Source organism: Watersipora subatra, chromosome 1, assembly GCF_963576615.1.
Source record: "Watersipora subatra chromosome 1, tzWatSuba1.1, whole genome shotgun sequence".
Taxonomy (NCBI): Eukaryota; Metazoa; Bryozoa; class Gymnolaemata; order Cheilostomatida; family Watersiporidae; genus Watersipora; species Watersipora subatra.
Genome location: NC_088708.1, coordinates 33793753 through 33818867, shown reverse-complemented (window position 1 = coordinate 33818867; position 25115 = coordinate 33793753). Strand labels below are relative to the sequence as shown.

The window sequence follows — 25115 nt, the reverse complement described above, 5'->3', positions numbered from 1 at the left end:
GTATGTTAACCATAGTAACTAGTTTCCTACAGTGACTTTAGTGTATTAAGTGCTTATGATCTGCAATAAAATCTAACATTACATTGGACAATGTGCAGTACGTACCGTAAGGAGTTGTTTCCTTCGAGACAGACGTATAATATAAACTTTGAACTTAACTTAAATGAATTTAGCTTACTAAACACAAACTTAAGTCTTTCGCTACCCTAAGCAGATATATCGGCTTTCGTGGTAATTAAAGTACAGACCGTAAGCCGATGTATCGGCTTTTCAATATGGTTTCACTTTTCTTTTAATTACAAAGCCTATACAATAGCTAGACCAATAAACTTTTGTCTCAAGTGAAACAACCTTGTTGCCAATCACTTGCTATCAATAAAAAAATTTTTGGTTAAACATTTCCGCGGTGATAAAAGTACCAACCGTAAAACGATATATCGGCTTATCAATAGAGTTTCACTTTTCTTTTCATTACGAAGCCCACACATTAGCTAGACCAAGCAAATATTGTTTCCAGTAAAACAACCTTGTTGCCAATCACGTGCACCTAAAAAAAACTTTTTTGGTTCAACGATTCCATTTCTAATTATTTTTCGAAACGGCAAAACCAGATCGCTATCGTCATGGCCAGGAAAAACCCACGCGTTCGTTTAACGCAAAACGTTGGAGATTGTATGAGAGTGGAATTCACTGTATACTTATTTTGTAGAGAATTTTGTTTTGAACAAGATGCATTTTACAGTAAAACGATATCTGCTTTTATTCTCGAGATATTGCTTAAATACTAGCGCTATATCGGTTTTTCGAAAAATTCACTTTAATAATTCGGGCAGAATATTCGGTAAGATTTTAATGTGGTAGTGAAAGAGTTGAAGCTATGTTTTAGTATGTATTTTACCAACCTAAACCAATTTTGTCATTGTCTAAAAATTTATCACTTATCTGTTTTCGGTTTTGCTCTCACTATAACTTATTATGAATAACATCGAACTGAGAGAGGGCGAGCATTGTATCTCTTTCGGCGTTGTGTTGTGGGAAGGATTTTGGTGAATAGTATATCGGCATCTTCATTTTTCCGACATATTGAGCACATTGATTGCCAAATTTTATGCCAGATATTTTTGTTGACGTCATGGGGAAAAAAAGTCATATGGCAGGGTCGAAAAAAACATTGTGTTCCTCTTGATAAGGTGAAAAAACTGTATAACAGGATCAATCGTAACTCAGGGGTGCACTTTTTTATATTTTTAGACAACATCTCAAGTTTGTCTGGTTCTGACCCGAGTGATGTTGATGAGAATGACGATATGAGTGAGACAAAGGTCAGCTGTCGATTATTTGACACGGGTAGGTATCCTAGATTTACTAGCATATTAAGTGGTCAAGTGTGGAGTGACCAAGTGGTCAAGTGTGGAGTGACCAAGTGGTCAAGTGTGGAGTGACCAGGGAGTGGAAATTAGATCTTCACTATATGGTCATTTAATTGTTTGGTGACGATTTGGAAGGGCGATTCGAAAATCACCCCCATTTAAAGAGATATTGCCAATTGTATAAACTATATAATCATGTAATGGCTATTTATCTCACACCTGACGATTGTTGGAGTGAGTGATGCTGGAACTAAAACACACAGGCCTTCTAGTTGTAAAATACGCTCATTCCATGGCCTTTCACGCGCATGGACACACATGAAGTAATTGTTTCTAATTATCGCGAACACAAAAAAGTTTCTTTCTAAATTAAAATATACAAATAAATTTACAAGTTTTTTCACATAATAATAATATCGTGATATATCGTGAGTCTATATATGGACAATTGATGGTGTATCACCAGACGGTTCGATATTGCAAATAAGTAATATCGAATCGTCTGGTGATTTTTGGAAATTGTGAAGCTCTAGTGGAGACTCGTTCTCAAATAAATACTATCGGATTTACGACGATGCATGTGTTGTATGTGTAGCTAGAGAAGCATTCATTAGGATCTATAAACTCTAACATAGTTTCCACGGCTCTTTTCATTATGGCTAATACTAATTGATGACAGATCACAAGTTCGGCAATTTCTTTTGGTCTCAGTCAACTCTGTGATCAATATTAGGAGAAGCCATTTTGTGTCATAACTAATTATATCTACTGTAAAACCTCTATTTTAGCGCAATGGTGCTGTATTTTTCAATCTTTCGTTATAGTGTTGTTCTATTAAAGGTGAAATTCAAATTGAGGGTGGTGCATTATTTGTCAACTAGATCGTCCGAACTTTGGGAAGATAAATTTAGCCTTTTTACAGGCGAAGCGATGGGAATTTCGCCTGTGTTTTTCGGTAGAACGGCATTAATGTCGGCGGCAGCATTTTTGCTAATTGGTTTTTTATATACCTTGAAGTATCAGACCGAGCCAAACAAGGAACTACTCTGAGTAAAAATGTTAGACAAATACATTTATCATTATCTTGATGGTGTTGTTTATAAAGTTTTGAGGAGAAAGTCGAAGAAATTAGGAGTTAGTAAACACACGTTGATACGCCATAGCGATTGCTGTCATGGTACACTGTGACCGAAGAGCATTCTCATTATTTATTTAGACATTTTGGAGTCTTTTGGTCAAGTTGTAAACCACATTATGGACAAATCTGAAGACAATGTGTGGGTTTATTTCTTTGTGGCTTGGAATCAGAGTGTAGTTCCGATGATTGTGACGATCGATCTTCGCAGGTACACCGTCACTAAAACCATGGCAACCACTACAGCAACAGAAGAATTAATTGTTATTGATGTAACCGAGTCATTATTAGTACCACTTTGTGGAGAATTTTCTGCTGATCACTTTCTATTATGGGTTCGTAAAGACCAAACATAATTAATGTTGAAGTCTTAGTCTATTAGAGGTGGCATTCAATTAAAGGGTGGCGCTGTAATTTTCAACCCTTTCCTATAATGGCATTCTATTAAAGGTGGCGTTCAAATAAAGTAGAGTAGTTTTACAGTACAAGTAGAAGTTTTAGGGTAACATGAGCATATAATCTTATTATGTAAGGATCAAAACTCGACCATGTAACATACAGCAGACACTCCTATAACATATACCTCCTATAACATAACTTCCAGATTCCGTAAAAAATTTTATGTGATGTTTTTGCTTTGTACTACGTGAATAATTTCATATAATGTAAAGTGGCAAGTCAGGTGAGTTTTCAAAATCGGTTTGACTGTTAGTTTATCTCGCCCCACTTGCGGAAGATTATATATTTTATATATATAGTGTTATATTTATTATACATGTATATAACTTTTGCGAAATTCTAGTTCGTCGTAATAGATCATCAGATGCGTCGATAATCGACCAAGCAGAAAATAGGATAGGTAGGATAGCAAAATAATAGGATAGAAAACATAATAGGTAGCTGTGCAATTGTTAATAAATACTTGAAGGCGATCGATTGGCGCAGGTATTACAGCGTCGGCTTACCAATCTGGATGTAACGAGTTGGAGATTGTTGAAAGTTATCTTTTATCCGAACCTTGACCCCTGAATACAGATAGACGATGAACAGGTAGAACCGCTTTTTATAGTAAAAAGATTTTGTTGTTTTGCTTTATTGTAGGCGTACAAAATATTTGTTATTAGCTTTACTTTGTAGAATAGACTTCGCTGCTTAGGAAAATAAGCAAATCGTTGAAATTGAATGTCGAAAATGTGCAGTCCTTATCAACTTGTTGTAAAATTACTGCAATCATGATCTATAAAACCAGTGAGATTGATCATAAAAAAGAGAAAGGTTGTCAATGCAAACCAATAATACTGCTGTTACGGTGCAGTCCACAAATTAAAAAAGTTAATGTGGTTAAAAAAGTCAAGTTTTTCTTTTTTGCATGGCCAAAGGGGTGAGTTTGGAAAGATCTTGGAATGAATTAGGCATTTTACATGTATTTTACTGGTCATATAACGTAAATTCCCTATAACGTAAACGGTCCTGGAATGGATTATTTTCGTTGTAGGAGCACCTACTGTAGTTTGATTAGCTCATTGATCATCAAATATTTGCTGGTCATATATTGTAACTTTTCAATAGCAAATGTTTTATGCTATCTTTTTAGGATCTCATCACATATTTCCTGTCAGTACATGTTATGCCGACTTTCTAAATTGGAGTATTTGTGGCAGCTAAGACTGCTAGTTAATTGGTGCGTGTAACAGGCAACAACTGTTCTAAGGTTACATGGAATATACTGTAGGTGGTGTTACCAGTGTGATAGCTTATTGATACGTTAGCAAGGGTACTTGTGTTACCAGTGTGATAGCTTATTGATACGTTAGCAAGGGTAGTTGTGTTACCAGTGTGATAGCTTATTGATACTGTAGCAAGGGTACTTGTGTTACCAGTGTGATAGCTTATTGATACATTAGCAAGGGTAGTTGTGTTACCAGTGTGATAGTGTATTGATATGTTAGCAAGGGTAGTTGTTTTACCAGTGTGATAGCTTATTGATACGTTAGCAAGGGTAGTTGTGTTACCAGTGTGATAGTGTATTGATACGTTAGCAAGGGTAGTTGTGTTACCAGTGTGATAGTGTATTGATACGTTAGCAAGGGTAGTTGTGTTACTAGTGTGTTAGCTTATTGATACATTAGCAAGGGTAGTTGTGTTACCAGTGTGATAGTGTATTGATATGTTAGCAAGGGTAGTTGTTTTACCAGTGTGATAGCTTATTGATACGTTAGCAAGGGTAGTTGTGTTACCAGTGTGATAGCTTATTGATACGTTAGCAAAGGTACTTGTGTTACTAGTGTGATAGCTTATTGATACATTAGCGAGGGCAGTTGTGTTACCAGTATGATAGCTTATTGATATTATAGTAAATGTAGTTGTGTTACCAGTGTGATAGCTAATGCAGTTTGATGCTGTTTCTCATTCAGAATCCACTGAAGATAATGAAATGACTGAAGCTGAGAATGTAATGTTGGCATCTACAAAGTCGGTGGTCTGTTTAAAGATGGCTGATGGCCAGATCCTATCCCTCTACCGAGCAGTTCTCTTTGGCAAAAAGGTGCTCATAGATTTCAGTCTCAAATTTCGTAGGTAGAGTATATGTAATACTGTATCAGTATTACGCAATACTGTATTAGTACTAAGTAATACTGTATCAGTATTATGTAATACTGTATCAGTATTATGTAATACTGTATCAATATTATGCAATACTGTATCAGTATTATGTAATACTGTATCAGTACTCTGTAATATTGTATCAGTACTATGTAATACTGTATCAGTATTATGTAATACTGTATCAGTATTATGTAATACTGTATCAATATTATGTAATACTGTATCAGTTCTATGTAATACTGTATCAGTACTCTGTAATATTGTATCAGTACTATGTAATACTGTATCAGTATTATGTAATACTGTATCAGTATTATGTAGTACTGTATCAGTTCTATGTAATACTGTATCAGTATTATGTAATACTGTATCAATATTATGTAATACTGTATCAGTATTATGTAATACTGTATCAGTCTTATTTAATACTATATCAGTACTACGTATACTGTATCTATAAAGTTGTGAACCGACGTAATGCTGTACATTTGCTCTACATACTTTGAATACGTGTAATAGTTTACTCATCTTACTTAGGAATGTCTGTAATACTGCATCGAAGGGCCAAAGTATTTACGTGATACTGGCCTATTGGATACCTGGTCCTATATAATACCGCACCTACAAGAGCCTCAATTTACACAGTACTGCACTTATGAAGGTTATGAGATATTGTACTGTGGGGCATTTGGGTCTGAAGAATGCTGCATACACAAAACGCTCCAACCTATAGGGGTGTTCTGCACACGAGTGTCTATAACTGTGCTGATTTAAGCTGTTAGGTTTTGCTTCTAGGACTTTGATATCCGTATGTAGTAGTCATACCATATTGGCCTTGCCCACAGCTCTATTTTGTAATCTAGAGTACTTCTAGCGCATTTCTCTTAACTAATTTGTGCTTATCTGTGAGGCTGCTACTATATAATCTGCGTTTTAACTTTCTTTTTCAGGAGCACCCTGTAGATGCAGGAGATATCATCAGCAGAATTAAGCAGCTGCCTGCCCATGATACATGGATAATCGCTATGATGGCTGGCGGTCACTTCGCTATAGCCGTCTTTGAAGGGTATGAAATGTAATATTGTATTTTGTAAAACATTCTGATTACTTTTAGCCATGTATTCCACCTACAGCAACAGGTCAAGGTCAGGTTAAGGTGAAACAGTGTGGCAAGAGGCTTAATTAGATACGTAGCCAAGTATCTGCAGCGCTATAACAAATCATCCTGTGAGTCTCAAGGCTCAACCATTCAGTTGTAAATAGTTAGCTAGCAGTAGGCTAAGACTCTCTGACGAAGAGTTGTCATCTGTAAACAACTCCTCGTATCTCCTCATCCGATATTCCAAGGTTCTCAATCATTGGCTGACCCAGCGATCACGTTATGTTAGAGACTAAAAACTATAATAATAAATGTTGCATGATATTAAAGATAACTGTTAAATGAGTGATAATTTATTAATAGCCATTAAAAATGATAATTATTATCGAGTAGTAGCCATTGACTAGACCGGCGTTCACAATCATCAATGAATAATGCAGAAAGTCAGTTGATCAGATGTAACAGCTAATTCCTAATTGTTCGTGTTGGCTGAATGGAAATACTCATCTAATGATATATATGTATATAAACGGAGATTATAAGAAGATTGCATATATTCGTTGCATATATACAGTTTTTTAAATATAATAAATTTTTCATAAGAGTGCATTGTGTAAATATACTTTACATATGTCTAATACAGTTGATATTTTATGGAGATATCAAAGATACACCATCTTGTTGTTTCATTCTAACATATAATTCAACTATTTGCTCTGGTGAACTGATGTTAGACAGTTTTGCAGGGATAAGGTGATAGAACACAAGACATTCCACAGATATGTGGTGAGAGCCAAGTGTGGTACTTCACAGTCACAGCATGATAAGAAAGGGTCTCATGCTCAATCAGCTGGTGCAAACTTGAGGAGATATAATGAGGCTGCTTTAGCGCAGGTGCTGTTTGCATTTACTTGACAATGACACTACCTCAGCCTGAGTTTGATATTATAGACTATTTCCAACTGTTTAGAATGTTTCGTTGAATAAATCTGGTGCGAGCAGTAGATGTAAATCTAAAATGGCAACTGCACTCGTCCTGTGGGTCAAGTATGTCAGCAACAGCCAACCTCATCATCATCAGATCCTGGTGTTTGTTGAAAGCTCTAAATAAGCTTTTACTTAGCAGAGTGCTTTCATAGACATCCATAGACATCTAGTTACTGATTGAAGTTACAGATCATATTATATATGTCATAGATTGGCAATATATCTTTAGGGCCTAAATTCACTGGATGTAAATCTGTGGAACTTATACCTACATGACATATCAGGTGACAAACGAACTTATGAGCCTACATATCATATGTCTATGGATCATTAGCCCGCATTACATCATCCTGTCACTCATAGATGTATAGATCATAAACTTGAAAGACATCAACTTTAAAGTCATAAATGGGTGGCGCATAACTCTATAAGCAGTAGGATCTACGTCTACATAATACAATGTATAAGTAAAACATTTTTAAATTAAACGTAAAGGACATAAACCCGTAAGATTTTAGAGTTAGTGAATTCACTGTGGGAATAAACATTAGCTTGATTCTTAGTGCATTTCTAAAGATGCTCATATGTCAGGCTGTTTGAGGAATGAGCGCTACTGTTAGGCTCTCATTAGCTCCGAGTTTCGGGTATAACTTCAGGTGCTTGTTTCATGTTTTCTAAGTGTGTTGCTTTAGAAGTTGTCTTCTCATGCTTTTTAGTTATCGCTTTTTTTATAGGAAATAACTACCCTTTTGCAATCATGGCAATCGTACATAGATCGTTGCCACCGGATCTTTCTCAAAGTGCCCATCCAATGCTATCACTACCTTTTCAACAAGAAGGAGAAAGCCCATTTTGACAAACAAGATCCGCGCATTAGAATTATTCCATTTCCAACTCGTCGGCCAACATTTAAAGAAGTCCTTCGAGTGCATTCAGAGCTCAGTACGCTTTCTATAACAGGTAAGCATCTTTGCCTATTATGAGATTTGCTTTTTCAAACAATTATCGTCTTTTCTCAAGTTTGTCAAAAACTGGCATCCCAGATTGCCGGCACGTAGAACTATATCCAATTTCCAGGATTCCAGAGATACATTCAGGATGTTGCTCTTATTAACAATATTTTGCATTGCTAAAAAAATTACTCACGCGATGTGATAGTTTGTCAGAGCAATTTCTTAGTAAATGTTAGCAGCGCTGCTGCCCTGGTAGTACACTCTATTATTCAATGACTTTTAGCTGCTCCTGCCCCAGAGTTGGCTGACAAAAACAAACCAACAGTAACTGTTACACAGCAAATGCAACAAAGGGATACACAGATAGTTGTTCACCAGAAAGTAGTTAGTGAGCGCTTCAAGGATCAAGAAGTGGAGAGCTCCTGTGAACCAGTTGAAGATAGAGATTTTAGCAAAGGTTTTGAACGAGTGAAATCATCAGTGAAGTCTAAAGAATGTTCCAAGCTGATCGCTCCTCCGAAACTTGGTACTGAAGTTTGCTTTAGTGAATTTTATCTCTGGTTTCTAGTATGCAGCCTGCATTTTGGTCTTTTAGTCAGCTTTTCAGTTTGCAGAGATTTGGTTTACAAAGGGTAATAAAAACCTTCTTCAAACCCAGCCAAAATATTTACTAGATTTTTCTGATTTAGTAATATCAGAAAATATTTGATATACAGAAGATGTTTCTATCACGTAAACCTCCTTTTATGCAAATTCCAGTTACCATAAATTATTTATGTGAAGTTTTTGTTTCATATTACGTAAACAATTTCATATAAAGTAAAGCATAAAATCAGTGCAAGTTCTCAAATTTGATTTGAATAACGAGAATATCATAGTTGGCCTTAAAAATATCGTTTCTCTCTTGCTGCACTTGTGAACGAAAATGACGTATATAGTTACCTCTATCATATATACTAGTACCCTGGCTGTCTAGTGCGTTACCTCTATCATATATACTAGTACCCTGGCTGTCTAGTGCGTTACCTCTATCATATATACTAGTACCCTGGCTGTCTAGTGTGTTACCTCTATCATATATACTAGTATTCTGGCTGTCTAGTGTGTTACCTCTATCATATATACTAGTACCCTGTCTGTCTAGTGTGTTACCTCTATCATATATACTAGTACCCTGGCTGTCTAGTGCGTTACCTCTATCATATATACTAGTACCCTGGCTGTCTAGTGTGTTACCTCTATCATATATACCAGTATCCTGGCTGTCTAGTGTGTTACCTCTATCATATATACTAGTACCCTGGCTGTCTAGTGCGTTACCTCTATCATATATACTAGTACCCTGGCTGTCTAGTGTGTTACCTCTATCATATATACCAGTATCCTGGCTGTCTAGTGTGTTACCTCTATCATATATACTAGTACCCTGGCTGTCTAGTGTGTTACCTCTATCATATATACCAGTATCCTGGCTGTCTAGTGTGTTACCTCTATCATATATACTAGTACCCTGGCTGTCTAGTGTGTTACCTCTATCATATATACTAGTATCCTGGCTGTCTAGTGTGTTACCTCTATCATATATACCAGTATCCTGGCTGTCTAGTGTGTTACCTCTATCATATATACTGCCCATGTCTGGCAAAACACTGTATCTCAACAATTTTCAATTTTCACTTTTTTACATATTTCACATCTAAATAGTGTTCCCTATCTTGTCCTAAAATATTTTGGCTCAAAAATCATTCATTAGGGTAGTTTCAACCCTGGTGAAACAATGCATCACTGTTGCATCAAGACGTTATGTCTGACAAAACAATGCATCTTAACGCACTCACTATGACACCGATGAGAGCACCGGTATCTGTAGAACTGACTGTAGCTTGTGCGAAAGAAAAGCCAAACATAAGGCACAATACACACTGGCCAGGAGTGAATACAAAAATGAGAGTAGTAAATTAAAGGAAGGCAAAATCGTTTGAAGCATTGACTTACAAAAGGTCATAATGCTGCCAGGATTGCCAGGTGTTAAAACGGTTTGCTTCACAAAACGCATCATTGCTTTCAATGAAACGTTTGCACCAGTGAAAGCATATTTTTCCAGAGCCAAAAACATTTGTGTTGTCTGGCATGAAGGTCTGGCTGGACGAAGATGTGAAGAGATAACATCTATATACATGAAAGCACTGGAAGTCGATCGAGGTTATGATGATATTGTTTATTTTATGGACAATTGTGCTGCGCCGAACAAAAATTGGAATTTAATAACTGCGATGGTAAGTCTTATGAATTCTGGAAAAATGCAAGCTGACACAGTCACCTTCAAGTACCTTGAGGCTGGGCACACCTTCATGTCAGCAGACACAGTGCATGCTGGTGTAGAAAGAGAAATGAAGGCCATGAAAAATGTATACGACTTTAATGACTTCAGAGAGTATGCGAGCAGGGTTTCGAAAACATCAGTGCTGGTTCCTGTCAATGAAGATTTTCGTCGCTTTGTCGAAGGACAAAGTCAAGCAAAGTTAAGTAAAGATCGCCCCCGCCTAGCTGAATGCAGAGTGAATCAGTTTCTAAAGAACAGCTCATCAGTTTGGCTCAAGAAATCGCACGATCAATCTCAGTTTCAAGAGTTGGATTTCTTGAAAAAAGCACAGTCTAACTGACGAACCATTAATGATGAGAGAGAGGCCAAGGGGCATTACTGCTGAGAAGAAAACTGACATTGTTGCAAAACTTTGCCCACCGATGCCAACGAATAGACATAGATTTTGGTCCAACCTTAATGCTTCAGCTGTACCTGATCTTACCTCACAGGATGACTAAGTGCTGACACACGGTGATCTACATGCATTAGATGATTGTTGAAAATATAGTTTAAAAAAGTGCCCAACGTGGCATGACAAACTGTAGATTTTGTACCACATTGTACGACAAACTGCAGAACTAGAATTGCAAGTTATTTTTTGTGTTTTATTATTATTTTTATTACAAGTTATTTCATGTTACATCGCAATTGTTGAAAATAAATAGTTGTACATGAATTTGGTCTGTAGTAAGCTGGATCAAACCATTAAATGTAAACATAAAGTGTTGTTTCAGTTATGTTCATCATCTAATAAATAGCTAATTGTCTGGAGAAACACTGCATCAGAGTGATGCGTTGTTATGTCAGACAATGGGGATAAAGTACAGCAATTAGTGATTGTCGGGCAAAACACTTTATCATTATTATTTTTGCAAAAAAAGAGTTTGGAAAAAATTTTGAGAATGCTCAGTGAGTAGAGTGCACTCTTCTGGATAGAATGGTATATAACTTTACTAGGCTCGAGCAACCGTAAGCCGTGGCTGATGCTAAACACGTTTTGCTCATTTACCGAAAGTTTGCAATTTATGAGATACAGTGTTTTGTCAGACATGGGCAGTATACTAGTACCCTGGCTGTCTAGTGTGTTACCTCTATCATATATACCAGTATCCTGGCTGTCTAGTGTGTTACCTCTATCATATATACTAGTACCCTGGCTGTCTAGTGCGTTACCTCTATCATATATACTGGTACCCTATCATATATTCTACCAGGCTGAAGGTCACGTGTTGGAGTCTCATTAAAAGCGATGCTTTATCCTAACTTGTATTTCTGGCTTCGGCCAGACAGACAGACAGACACCGCTCTTATAATAGTGAAGATACATTTTAGTTTTAATTTATTTTAGACAGAATTTTGTTTTGCAGCATATATCTTGCTGTGTTGAAAAAGTGATAAAATTGATTTAAATTCATATTGAAGGTGCGTGCTCCCTTAACTTAACATTAAATTACCGTAATCATTTACACTAAACCCAGCGGAAGTGATCACCAAAAACAGAGAAAAGCTGTCGACATAAATCAATAACACCAAAGCTATTGTACAGTCATTAAGTTGCGGTTAGTTTTTTTAGTACTTTTTGAAAGGCGAAGTGAATGAGCTTAGGAAAACCTGGGAAGAGATAAGACAATATGTGTCATGATCACAGAAACCATTGTTAAGTCGGGATTATAAGATTTAGAGTTTTCTACACTAGCAGAAGGAGAAATTTCTCACCGCAATTTTTACTTCGCTCAGACTGTGATCATTTACCTTGGTGAATAATAGTTAGACTATGGTCATTTACCTTGGTGAATAATAGTTAGACTATGGTCATTTACCTTGGTGAATAATAGTTAGACTATGGTCATTTACCTTGGTGAATAATAGTTAGACTGTGGTCATTTACTTTGGTGAATAATATTTAGACTGGTCACTTAGTTTGGTGAATAATAGTTAGACTGTGGTCATTTACTTTGGTGAATAATAGTAAGACTATGGTCATTTACCTTGGTGAATAATAGTTAGACTGTGGTCATTTACCTTAGTGAATAATAGTTAGACTAGTCATTTACTTTGGTGAATAATAGTTAGACTGTGGTCATTTACTTTGGTGAATAATAGTTAGACTAGTCATTTACCTTGATGAATAATAGTTAGACTGTGGTCATTTACCTTGGTGAATAATAGTTAGACTGGTCATTTACTTTGGTGAATAATAGTTAGACTGTGGTCTTTTATCTTGGTAAATAATAGTTAGACTGTGGTCTTTTATCTTGGTAAATAATAGTTAGACTATGGTCATTTACCTTGGTGAATAATAGTTAGACTATGGTCATTTACCTTGGTGAATAATAGTTAGACTGTGGTCATTTACTTTGGTGAATAATATTTAGACTGGTCACTTAGTTTGGTGAATAATAGTTAGACTGTGATCATTTACTTTGGTGAATAATAGTAAGACTATGGTCATTTACCTTGGTGAATAATAGTTAGACTGTGGTCATTTACCTTAGTGAATAATAGTTAGACTAGTCATTTACTTTGGTGAATAATAGTTAGACTGTGGTCATTTACTTTGGTGAATAATAGTTAGACTAGTCATTTACCTTGATGAATAATAGTTAGACTGTGGTCATTTACCTTGGTGAATAATAGTTAGACTGGTCATTTACTTTGGTGAATAATAGTTAGACTGTGGTCTTTTATCTTGGTAAATAATAGTTAGACTGTGGTCTTTTATCTTGGTAAATAATAGTTAGACTATGGTCATTTACCTTGGTGAATAATAGTTAGACTGTGGTCATTTACTTTGGTGAATAATAGTTAGACTGGTAATTTACCTTGGTGAATAATAGTTAGACTGGTCATTTACTTTGGCGAATAATAGTTAGACTGGTAATTTACCTTAATGAATAAAAGTTAGACTGGTAATTTACCTTGCTGAATAATAGTTAGACTGGTCATTTACTTTGGTGAATAATAGTTAGACTGGTAATTTACCTTGGTGAATAATAGTTAGACTGGTCATTTACTTTGGTGAATAATAGTTAGACTGGTCATTTACTTTGGTGAATAATAGTTAGACTGGTCATTTATCTTGGTGAATAATAGTTAGACTAGTCATTTACTTTGGCGAATAATAGTTAGACTGGTAATTTACCTTAATGAATAAAAGTTAGACTGGTAATTTACCTTGCTGAATAATAGTTAGACTGGTAATTTACCTTGGTGAATAATAGTTAGACTGGTTATTCACCTTGATGAATAATAGTTAGACTATGGTAATTTACCTTGGTGAATAATAATTAGACTGGTCATTTACCTTGGTGAATAATAGTTAGACTGTGGTCATTTACTTTGGTAAATAATAGTTAGACTGTGGTAATTTATCTTGGTGAATAATAGTTAGACTGTGGTCATTTACTTTGGTGAATAATAGTTAGACTGGTAATTTACCTTGGTGAATAATAGTTAGAATGTGGTCATTTACTTTGGTGAATAATAGTTAGACTGGTCATTTACCTTGGTAAATAATAGTTAGACTGTGGTCATTTACTTTGGTAAATAATAGTTAGACTGTGGTAATTTATCTTGGTGAATAATAGTTAGACTGTGGTCATTTACTTTGGTGAATAATAGTTAGACTGGTAATTTACCTTGGTGAATAATAGTTAGAATGTGGTCATTTACTTTGGTGAATAATAGTTAGACTGTGGTCTTTTATCTTGGTGAATAACAGTTAGACTGTGGTAATTTATTTACCTTGATGAATAATGGTTAGACTGTGGTTATTTATCTAGACTGGTTATTTTGATTGGTCAAGTCAAACATAACAAAGCGGAGTAACTGAAATATGTGCTTTCAGCATGTATAAAATATCTGATTATTTATACGAAGCAAACCGTTGAAACAAGTTACTATTGTAAATTTTCTCAAGTTGAAATATAAGTTAGAAATCAATACAACATAAATGATGAGTCAGTCATACTAGACATCTAAAACTAGACATCTAAAACTGTGACGGCATTTAAATTTCTTTAAAGTGAGGCAGTTCTTGTGCAGCTATTAATTATTTTGCAAATTTTTTGAGTTCAGTGATTTTTTTCAATTTGTTTACCTTAGAGGCTTAGACCCTTATAATATTTTAGAATTTGTGAGGCAAAGTGAGTTTTATACGGCATGCCTACTTGGAGATGATCAGAAGCTCCAAGTTCTGGTAACGGAGACATCCGATGAGTGCACTGATTTGTCAGCAGTGGCAAGTCTACCGGTGAACAAGGAGGGAAAGACATTGTTACACATAGCAGCAGAGAACACTCACCCTAGCTTAATAAGGCCTCTTTTAGAGATGGGCTGCGACCCATCTGTCAGGTCTGTTATTTCTTTTTCGGCCCTGTCAGTAAGAATATTTAAAAACTGGAGACCATATGAGCTCTTGTCATTTCTCATCACTTTATAGCAACTCTGTGAGACGCATTGCGATTATAAAATATTTGTATTTTATATTTTAATATTCAGAGATATTATGTGCTGTTTCAAAAATGCCATGTTTTCATATAGTGATGGTAAGAAGGTTGTGCCATATTTAAGCACCAAAAACACAACAATCAGAGACCAGTTCAGGCTGTTTATGGCAGAGTTCCCTGAAAAGTATGACTACGAAAAAGCGAAGGTATGTAGAATATGATGCGAAATGAATTAGACCACAGGCTAGTTTATAGACTACATGTATAAAAACTCTATACCGATGTAGTTATATAGAGTCATCACCTAGAGGTCTTCTCTTTGTTAAACAGATTCCCGGTCCACTCACTTTGGAAGAAGCAGAGGTTAAAAATGCTAAAAAGCAGAAGAAAGCAAAACAGATGAATCAGAAACGGAAAGAACAGCAAAAGGTTCATAGTTTACTTTGTTTGGAGAAAACCTTGAGTTCCTTCGGCGTAAATAGAGTCAACAGCTATTATCTGTTATACTTCATCTGCCTCTGCTCGGTTCAATTCAACATCTCAATTTATTAATTGCTTTAAAAAATGTCATTTAATTGCTTTAGTTTGGTTTGTACTGAGGCTTTATCAGTTTATAGTTGGTTTGTACTGAGGCTTTATCAGTTTATAGTTGGTTTGTACTGAGGCTTTATCAGTTTATAGTTGGTCGTGATTGGCTATCTCACCACTACATGCCTCAATAAGCCATTGAAGGACAGCTGTCCTAGTCCCTATTGATCGGTTACATTTCGTACAAACCAAGTCATATTTCTCTATGTTGATAATCTCTGCGTTGATGGAAACAGCATGAGGAAAATACTAGTGACCTTGGCATATCTCGCTTCAATATTGTTGTCTTTGTTAAAGATTAAAAAAGCTGAGGCAGCATTAACTCGCAAAGAAGAAGAGGAAAAAGCTAGATTTTTAGCCCTCAGTGACAGAGAAAAGGTTAGACTATTTTTATTTTGGCAACTAAGCAATGATCAGCATTTGTTTTCAGTAAGTTGATTTATGGTTGGATGATTCCTGTTGTGCTAGGCAATCGACCGCTTACAATATAACTTATACCACTGTCCTCACTTCCTCCCCAATATTACAACAGCCATTCAATTTAGCAGTCAATCTGCGATATAGCTAGTCGATTCATTACATTTTTATTACAGGTTAATATCATTGTATGTAGGAGCAAATATTATTATAAGAATATACTGCAGTTAGTTTATTTATATTAATGATGAATACTTCAACAAATACAAATATGTAACTATATATACACTCTATATATACAATATATATAGTATATATACAGTATATATATACTATATATTGTATATATATATTGTGTATATAGTATATATATATACAATATATATACTATATATAGTATATATATACTATATATATACTATATATACTGTATATATAGTAAATATATACAATATCTATACTATATATACTATATATGTAGTATATATATAGTATATATGTAGTATATATAGTATATATATAGTATATATGTAGTATATATATAGTATATATATAGCATATAGTATATATATACAATATATATATGGTATATATACTGTATATATACTATATATATTGTATATATAGTATATATATTGTATATATATACTATATATATAGTATATATATACTGTATATATATACATAGTATATGTTAGCTATGAAAGCTCATTGCATTCGTTGATACATTTGCTATAGTTTGCAGCAAACTGGTTTTTTATGTGCATTAGAAGAGGCGTTTTGAGCATCGATCCATTGTAAGCTGAATTAAGATAACTGTAAGGATGCTATCAAATGATAGGCTATAAATTTGCAAATTTATAAGTTACATGTATGTAATAGTAATCTATCAAATGCTACAAATATATATATTGAAGAACAGGTGACATAAACAAACCATACCTAAAATACATACCAAAACAAAAGTTGGCATTTTTGAAACAAAAATATTTGCATCATTTGCTTGCGTTCTAATAGTTGCCTTCAATGAAATGAAAACTTTCTTCAGGCTGCCTAATACCTTCCACACTGTTTTCTGACCTCAGCTTTTCTTCTGCACTGTTGAACTAGTCAATATTAGCGTGCAAACTAGTTTTTTCGCAGAGCAGAACCTTTAAGCGTTGCATTTAGCATAAATGCAACACGTAAAAGTTTGACTCGCTAAGCAGAACTTTTAACCCAAAAATATTTGTTCATATACCACCGTATATGTAAACTGTAGACCACGGTAATCAAACAAGAAACTACTATTAGCCTGATACAGTGACTAATTATTTCTATGGTCTTGTATTCAAAGTTTTAACGAAGAAATTACAAAGACTGAGTTGGAAAACAAACTTTGATATGAACAGAAACAACGATTGAATAATTTGTTATTGATGTAATCGAATCATTATTAGTATGGTTTTGTGGGCACCTTTCTATAGATCACTATTATGGGTTCGTAAAGATCAAGAATGCCAAATAATGGCGGTCGAATAGAAGTGGCGATCAAATAGCAGTGGCGTTTGATTAACAGGTAGCGCTCTATTTTTTACCCTTTCTCCTATAGTGGTGGTCAAATGGAGGTGAAGTTGAATTAGAAGTTTTATGGCATATATGAACATTTTTTTTTTTCATTTGTTGGATGTTTTATACAGTTTTATTTAGCTTATCCACTTTCACCAGTTTCAGGCTTTTTTTTTCATATTAATTTTCTGCTTACAAGATATACCTATATATATAGACTTTCTCATGGTTTTATAATGAATTGGTCTTAAGATGCTTAGTCAGCTTAATATTATTCCGTAGTATAGCTTAATATTATTATGTACTATAGCTTAATATTATCACGTAGTATAGCTTAATATTATCACGTAGTATAGCTTAATATTATTACGTAGTCAGCTTAATATTATTACGTAGTATAGCTTAATATTATTATGTAGTATAGCTTAATATTATTATGTAGTATAGCTTAATATTATTACGTAGTATAGCTTAATATTATTATGTACTATAGCTTAATATTATCACGCAGTACAGCTTAATATTATTACGTAGTCAGCTTAATATTATTACGTAGTATAGCTTAATATTATTATGTACTATAGCTTAATATTATTATGTAGTATAGCTTAATATTATTATGCACTATAGCTTAATATTATTATGTACTATAGCTTAATATTATTATGTACTATAGCTTAATATTATTATGTAGTATAGCTTAATATTATTATGTACTATAGCTTAATATTATTATGTAGTATAGCTTAATATTATTATGTAGTATAGCTTAATATTATTATGTACTATAGCTTAATATTATTATGTAGTATAGCTTAATATTATTATGTAGTATAGCTTAATATTATTATGTAGTATAGCTTAATATTATTATGTAGTATAGCTTAATATTATTATGTAGTATAGCTTAATATTATTATGTACTATAGCTTAATATTATTATGTACTATAGCTTAATATTATTATGTAGTATAGCTTAATAGAGGTGGAACGAGACACGAGACGTCTCGAGTATCGACCTGTCTCGTATCGGTCTCGTCTCGACTTAACTATTGCCAAACTCGAGACAGGAAATAGAACTAAAGCGCCTGCGCACGGTTGTTAAAACATGGCTTCTTGCGGTAGCAACAACTCCATATATTGTAATGGATTGCGGGCAACTGCCTTTAAAGTTATACCCGGTCCGTTACTACCTGTTGCTACTGATTATGTTGGCAACTGAGTCTAATCATGTAGTCCGGACAACGGCCCTGTTATTTTTTAGTTCGGTTCTGTGTCCTTAAAACAGATACCGGGTCGTATCTAATTACTCTTCGGATAATCCAATTTAATAAATTAGACTTTTGCGGGTAAAATGTCTGTATTTTATCGTATCGTGTCTAAACACCAACTGCCCTTCATAAAATTTGGGCCTCTTTTACGTATATACTACCAATCGCGGGTAAAACTTGCCCGGACACAGAGAAACGAACGAAAGGCCGTGTCGACCATAGTCCGTGTTCGGTTAACAATGACGTTTTGTTAGCTCAATATAAGAATATACATGTGCATGTATACAGTAATTAATATAATTTCATGAGTACCATTTAAATATAATTCACATACTACAGCTAATACACAAACAAAACTTAACATTAATGAAACGATAAGAATGAAAGTGTTATCGCGTGTTCTTTTAGTTGCGGTATTTCTTTGTAGAGCGACGGCTATCGGTTTCATTACACATTACATTAAAAAGTAAGAACTATTCAATAGATGGTAAAAATATACATGTACAAAGCAATATGTTTATAATAATTATGATCAATCAAGCTCAAAATTCTTAGAATATATAACTTCGGTATTTTAGAGCTGTTTGTGTCACTTTTGTTTACAAAAACTACATGCATATCACTATTAAAATGTTGTATTTAAATCGTTTACACCAGGTGAAAATTCAATTTAAAAAGAGTTTTATTAATTTTATATATACCAAGTAGCTAGTACTTGTGTAGTGAAATCATCACCAAATGCTCATTATTTTACTGTCTCGTGTCTCGAGTCTCGAATTTTTACAAGACAGTGTCTCGAGTCTCGTCTCGAGCTTAAAAAACCTGTCTCGTTCCACCTCTATAGCTTAATATTATTTGAGCGCTGTAAAACCAACCCATTTGAAGCAGAACTGCAGCACGTTTGTACTGATTTACAATATTATCGATGTATAATATTGTATAAGTTGATTATTATCGATGTATAATATTGTAAATCTATAATGTTTTGGGGAACTTTTAGGTGTCATACATTGAGAATCACTTTGTAAGCCAAAGTAGAATATTTGCTCAGTTCCACAAATTCTGTCCAAAGTTCATATGAAACGGTTGTCGCATATGTTTATACGCGATCACCATTCATATGTTCCTTACCTCCAGAGGGCAGCTCCAACACTATTTTAACATATTTTGCTTTGAAAGGTTTCGTCACACATCAGTTATTGATGGCCGATAAGTGAGGAATGAAAGACCAATTGTCCATAATTAGCAGCTGCCTGAAAGATAGGAGTAACTAGATCAGTTCATCTGTCGATCACTGAACAGTAAATATGATCATCTCTGACCTTTTACGTTAATGCGTTGGGATCAGAAATTATTTATTACTGAGACGCTGACAATACTGTGCGACATAGGAGATCATTCTGTGTAATAGCTATGTACAAAATTATTCCTAATGGTGGAAAGGTGGTAGCAAGTTTGGCTGGGAATCCGGCTATCCAGTTTGATTCCTGTGATGAGGGACGGGCGGACACGGCTCTTATTATAGTCAAGATTAAAACTGATAATAATTTATAATCACAATTTCTATTTACTTAGAATGAAAATGTTATTTCTATCTTTGTGGTTTATAGACCTAATAAAAAATCAGCCAATGGTTATTACTAAGAGTACCTGACCTCTGACCTTGCTTGACTTGTGAGAAGAGCAAGGAGTTTGCTTACAAATTTGAGGACATTTCCCTGTCTCACCTCTTGCTATTCACTCGCACACCTTTCAAGAGTGAGAACGGTTTTACACCTTTGATAGGCTTACAGTTACAATTAGTGTATGCTGTGCTTGTAGAGGGCCCTGGCGGCTGAACGGAGGATTCTAGATTCCATGGGGAGGGATAACTCTAAAGTTGTTTTAAGGTATGGCCTTGTTCAAATTCCGTCTCATTACGCATTTCTTTTCTCAAAAAATTAAGAGCAGACATTAGCCGGTGTCTTGCTTCTAGCCACTTTTTCAGCTTTTATAGAAGTTCTCCAACATTAAAGTCTAAGCACATACATTGCTAGGCCTGTATGTAACACGTCTAGCACACGGGTATGCGTTGAAGGGAATGATAATGGGTGTTGAGAGGTTGGCTTCCTCAGCTACAGTATGGTGTTATCTTCTCCTGGCCTGCAACATTTCTCTGTACTGGAGACTAGCAACTCTGCCTAGCTTGTTGATGCTCAAAGATCTTAGTATTTATTAACAAATCCCACTTTGTCATTATGTGTGTCTCTCGCGCCCACCCGCTCCCACCCTCTCTCTCCCGCCCTCTCTTTTTCCCGCCCTCTCTTTTTCCCGCCCTCTCTTTCTCCCGCCCTCTCTTTCTCCCGCCCTCTCTTTTTCCCGCCCTCTCTTTCTCCCGCCCTCTCTTTTTCCCGCCCTCTCTTTTTCCCGCCCTCTCTTTTCCCCGCCCTCTCTTTTCCCCGCCCTCTCTTTTCCCCGCCCTCTCTTTCTCCCGCCCTCTCTTTCTTCCGCCCTCTCTTTGTCCCGCCCTCTCTTTGTCCCGCCCTCTCTTTGTCTTGCCCTCTCTTTGTCCCGCCCTCCCTTTCTCCCGCCCTCCCTTTCTCTCGCCCTCCCTTTCTCCCGCCCTCTCTTTCTCCCGCCCTCTCTTTCTCCCCCTAACCTGCTACATGCATCCCGCTACACGCATCCCGCTACACGCATCCCGCTACACCCATCCCGCTACACGCATCCCGCTACACGCATCCCGCTACACGCATCCCGCTACACGCATCCCGCTACACGCATCCCGCTACACGCATCCCGCTACACGCCTCCCGCTACACGCCTCCCGCTACACGCATCCCGCTACACGCATCCCGCTACACGCATCCCGCTACACGCATCCCGCTACACGCATCTTGCCAGGTTGCTAAAATATTTAGTTTAAGACTCGGTCTACTTCCTGAGAACCAAACTTTTAAACACTTACCTGTGGGTTATCCGATTAAAAATAAAAAAGTTCCTGAGCATGACTAGATCTTAGTGCTTATCATCGCTAACTATCAAATCTAGTCTGGAAGGTCTGTGCTCCTGGGTTGTCATCATGCTTTGGAAGTCTAAATATATCAAGCCTCTTACATAAAATTTTAATCATCCAATCGTCAATAGTATAAATGTTCTCTACCATAGGGTATCTCTCCGATGATATAAATATTGAATTGTTTTCTTTTACAGTAGATGTCATCAGTGCGCAGGTGACATAACAGGCAAGGTGCCCTTTGAGTATTCCAACAACACTTTTTGCTCACCAGTTTGTCTTAAACAGCATCGTCTTGCCAACCGATGAGATTCCTTGATTCTAATCAGAAGCTCCTCATTCATGATTTGTGCTGGTGATAAATAAGTCTAGTCAATTTCTGTTCATGTATAGAACGGCTACAGCGGCTACATTTTGCTGTCAAATTTAGTAAAAATGCAAGTTTTTGATAGCAAGATCAGATGGACACAATTGACATTTCAATATTTCATTTAGATTGTATTATAATGCTCTATCTGTTAAGAATCATTCTTCTCTATTTTTGAACATTGATATGCCAACTTGTTTTTTTTATTGTTGATGACGAGGTAAATTTTATTTTACCTCGGGAGAGGAGAGCTAACTCAAAGCTTACTAATTATTTATATTGAGTGGTTGGGGCTGACTACAGATGCCTGTCTACAGACTTGAAGTTGTATTTGTGATAAAACAAGTCTATGTAAAATTTAGATAAAGCAGCATTGTTCAAGTTTTCACTAAATGATGTGCATTGTGTAACTAATAATTTAAGAGTTTTTTATTTAGCTCTGTCAATTTTAAAATAAACGCTTTTGTCCTCCCGTTAATCAATATATGAAGAGAGTTTCAAGCCAACAGTTTTAGTTTGTTAAGTGGAAGATGTTTAGCTAATCATGGAACAATAAGGTTTAGCTTTTAAAATTGCATCTTACTATAGATGGCATAAAAGAATCATAGTTTTCTCATCTTAGAGTAAATTTAGATTTGAGTTGAAAGACATTTGGCTGAGCATGAACGCGTCGTTTTACTCTCAACATTGCCTGTGTACATGTACAAGTACACATTAGGCGTAACATGGACAAGTTGTCATATCTCAAACCATGCTCACATGCAAGTGCAAGCATACAGGAAAGAATGCAAAAGTTGATCCTAGGCACAATTTAATATGTATGTACAATTTAATAGACTTATTTGTAAGATAAGTCTTACAAATAAGACTATTAAAATTGATTTAAAATAAGCAGCAATTATTTATAAAATATTAACTTTTTACAATATACAACATATGCATGTAGTTGTAAAATGAGAAGTAGTTGAAATAGACAATTCTATTTGAGTCGTATAATGTAAACTATATATTTTGCTAATATATGTTTCGTATTGTAAATAGTTTGTATATAACCAATAGGTGTGGTACATTGCGACTAGTAGTTCTTTTATAATACAAACTTATATATTGTAAACTAGCTGTACTACCCGGCGTTGCCCGAGTAATAAAAAAGTTTTCGGACAGAAAATTGATTTGTATTTAACATATAACAATATTTGCCATTTTAAGTTTCAAACTACATATCATGGAGAAAAGTGTTTTGTGTAGTTGAAGCAAATTACGAGAGAAAATAAAAACAACTAAAGGTTTTTGGTTGATAGATGGTTGATAGGTTACTGAAGTGACTATAGCTGTATTTCCATCCCTTGAGCCCTTGATCATAGAGAGCACAACTCAGAATTAAAACGCTGTTAGAAATTTTAGGACACCCTTTTCCAGTCGTTGATACATGTGAATGGCCAGGAGAGACAATTACCCTACTCGCGCGATATAGTTTTCCAGCACCTGGTATTTGCTGGCTGCTACAGTATACAAGGTTGAAATAATTGCCCGGCCTTGATACTTGTTTGCTGGTAGGTTATTGAAGATGCTAGCTTGTGTTACGTTATACCAGCTCATGATTGCTTTCTACAAGCTTGTTTGAGGGATTCATAGAGAGGTTTAAAACTAGGGATTCACATACTGATATATAGGGATTAATATACTGATATATAGGGAGGGATTAATATACTGATATATAGAGAGGGATTAATATACTGATATATAGGGTGGGATTGATATACTGATATGTAGAGATCAATATACTGATATATAGGGATTAATATACTGAACTACAAGCTAGTGTCAAAGATTTAAATTAGCCTTCACATTTTTCATAGGACATGCATTAATCCTATAATTGTTCATGAAGGACCTCAAAGATGTTCACAGTAGAATGAATCTCTTATGGGTATGCAACTGACTTACGGGTTCCAGAGGTGAGTCCTCGCATTTAACCAAATCATCTGTTGCTGGATAAACTGCTGCCTCAGATTTCCGAAGAGAGTGGCTTCTTCTGTGTCCGCTTGGTAAGCTAACTAGCTCGAGTATGTGGTTTGGGGGTAGGTTTAGTAGGATTGATGTTGTTTCCCTGTTTCTCTTGTCAGTTGTCTGGTGGATCGTTTGTTTTTGTCATTGAGAGTTTGATGGCCTCTGGATGCTGTGTCAACTTTTTTCATCGCGACTGGATATAGCTGGCAAGGGTTGTTCTGAGGCACTTTGTAACTAGTCAGAGAGGCTTCTTCAAGTAGTCAGGTAAACATTCTCGTGACAGAATCTTATAAGCAGGCCCTGACTTAATGTTTGAGTACAGTTGGCCTTGTAAGTCCACCTTGACTTGTTCATATTTAATTCTACAGGTATTCTAAATTCAGAACACCAAACATTAAACCTTGTCGCTGAAACCAGATTGCTCTAATTCAGTATAAACAATCCAAACTGCTGCTATGATAATGAACTCACTGTTGCAGAACTGCATAAGCTGAAAACAAGTACACAGTTTATAATGAAAAACGTGCATCAGCTGAAAGTTTTTTTGAAGCTGCACGGCATGTCTCCTAGTCTATCTTGTGTGTTCTCTGTACAGCAAGTCTCCTAGTCTATATCCCGTATGTTCTCTGTAGAGCAAGTCTCCTGGTCTATCCCATATGTTCTCTGTACAGGAAATCTGGTCTATCCCGTGTGTTCTCTGTACAGCAAGTCTCCTAGTCTATCCTGTATGTTCCCTGTACAGTAAGTCTCCAGGTCTATTCCGTATGTTTTCTGTACAGCAAGTCTTCAGGTCTATCCTGTGTTTTCTCTGTACAGCAAGTCTACTGTCTATCCCACATGTTCTCTGGATGATGTTTTACATGTCCTGTTTTGCGGCTCACATATTATTTAAACTTTTGCGAAGTTTTCTTGTTTTTTATCTTTTGCCAACTACATGTACTTTACGCTTCACAAT

At 35.6% G+C, this 25115-nt stretch overlaps 1 protein-coding gene across 4 annotated transcripts in view; it reads left to right on the top strand.

Moving 5' to 3' along the window:
* The window catches only part of LOC137400979 (tRNA endonuclease ANKZF1-like), a 28248-nt gene extending 5620 nt beyond the window's left edge, over positions 1–22628 (top strand). For 3 of the 4 annotated variants that reach the window (XM_068087320.1, XM_068087325.1, XM_068087336.1), the window contains exons 5-16: positions 1252–1347; positions 4920–5050; positions 6063–6178; positions 6958–7105; positions 7933–8158; positions 8435–8677; positions 14647–14869; positions 15059–15170; positions 15295–15393; positions 15850–15930; positions 20610–20677; positions 21981–22628. In XM_068087320.1, coding sequence (XP_067943421.1) covers positions 1252–1347; positions 4920–5050; positions 6063–6178; positions 6958–7105; positions 7933–8158; positions 8435–8677; positions 14647–14869; positions 15059–15170; positions 15295–15393; positions 15850–15930; positions 20610–20677; positions 21981–22092 — 1655 coding nt within the window. In that variant the 3' untranslated portion in view covers positions 22093–22628. The remainder of the gene's footprint in view (positions 1–1251; positions 1348–4919; positions 5051–6062; positions 6179–6957; positions 7106–7932; positions 8159–8434; positions 8678–14646; positions 14870–15058; positions 15171–15294; positions 15394–15849; positions 15931–20609; positions 20678–21980) is intronic. The other variant, XM_068087330.1, reaches the window with a different exon arrangement.
* The last annotated feature ends 2487 nt before the right edge of the window (positions 22629–25115 follow it).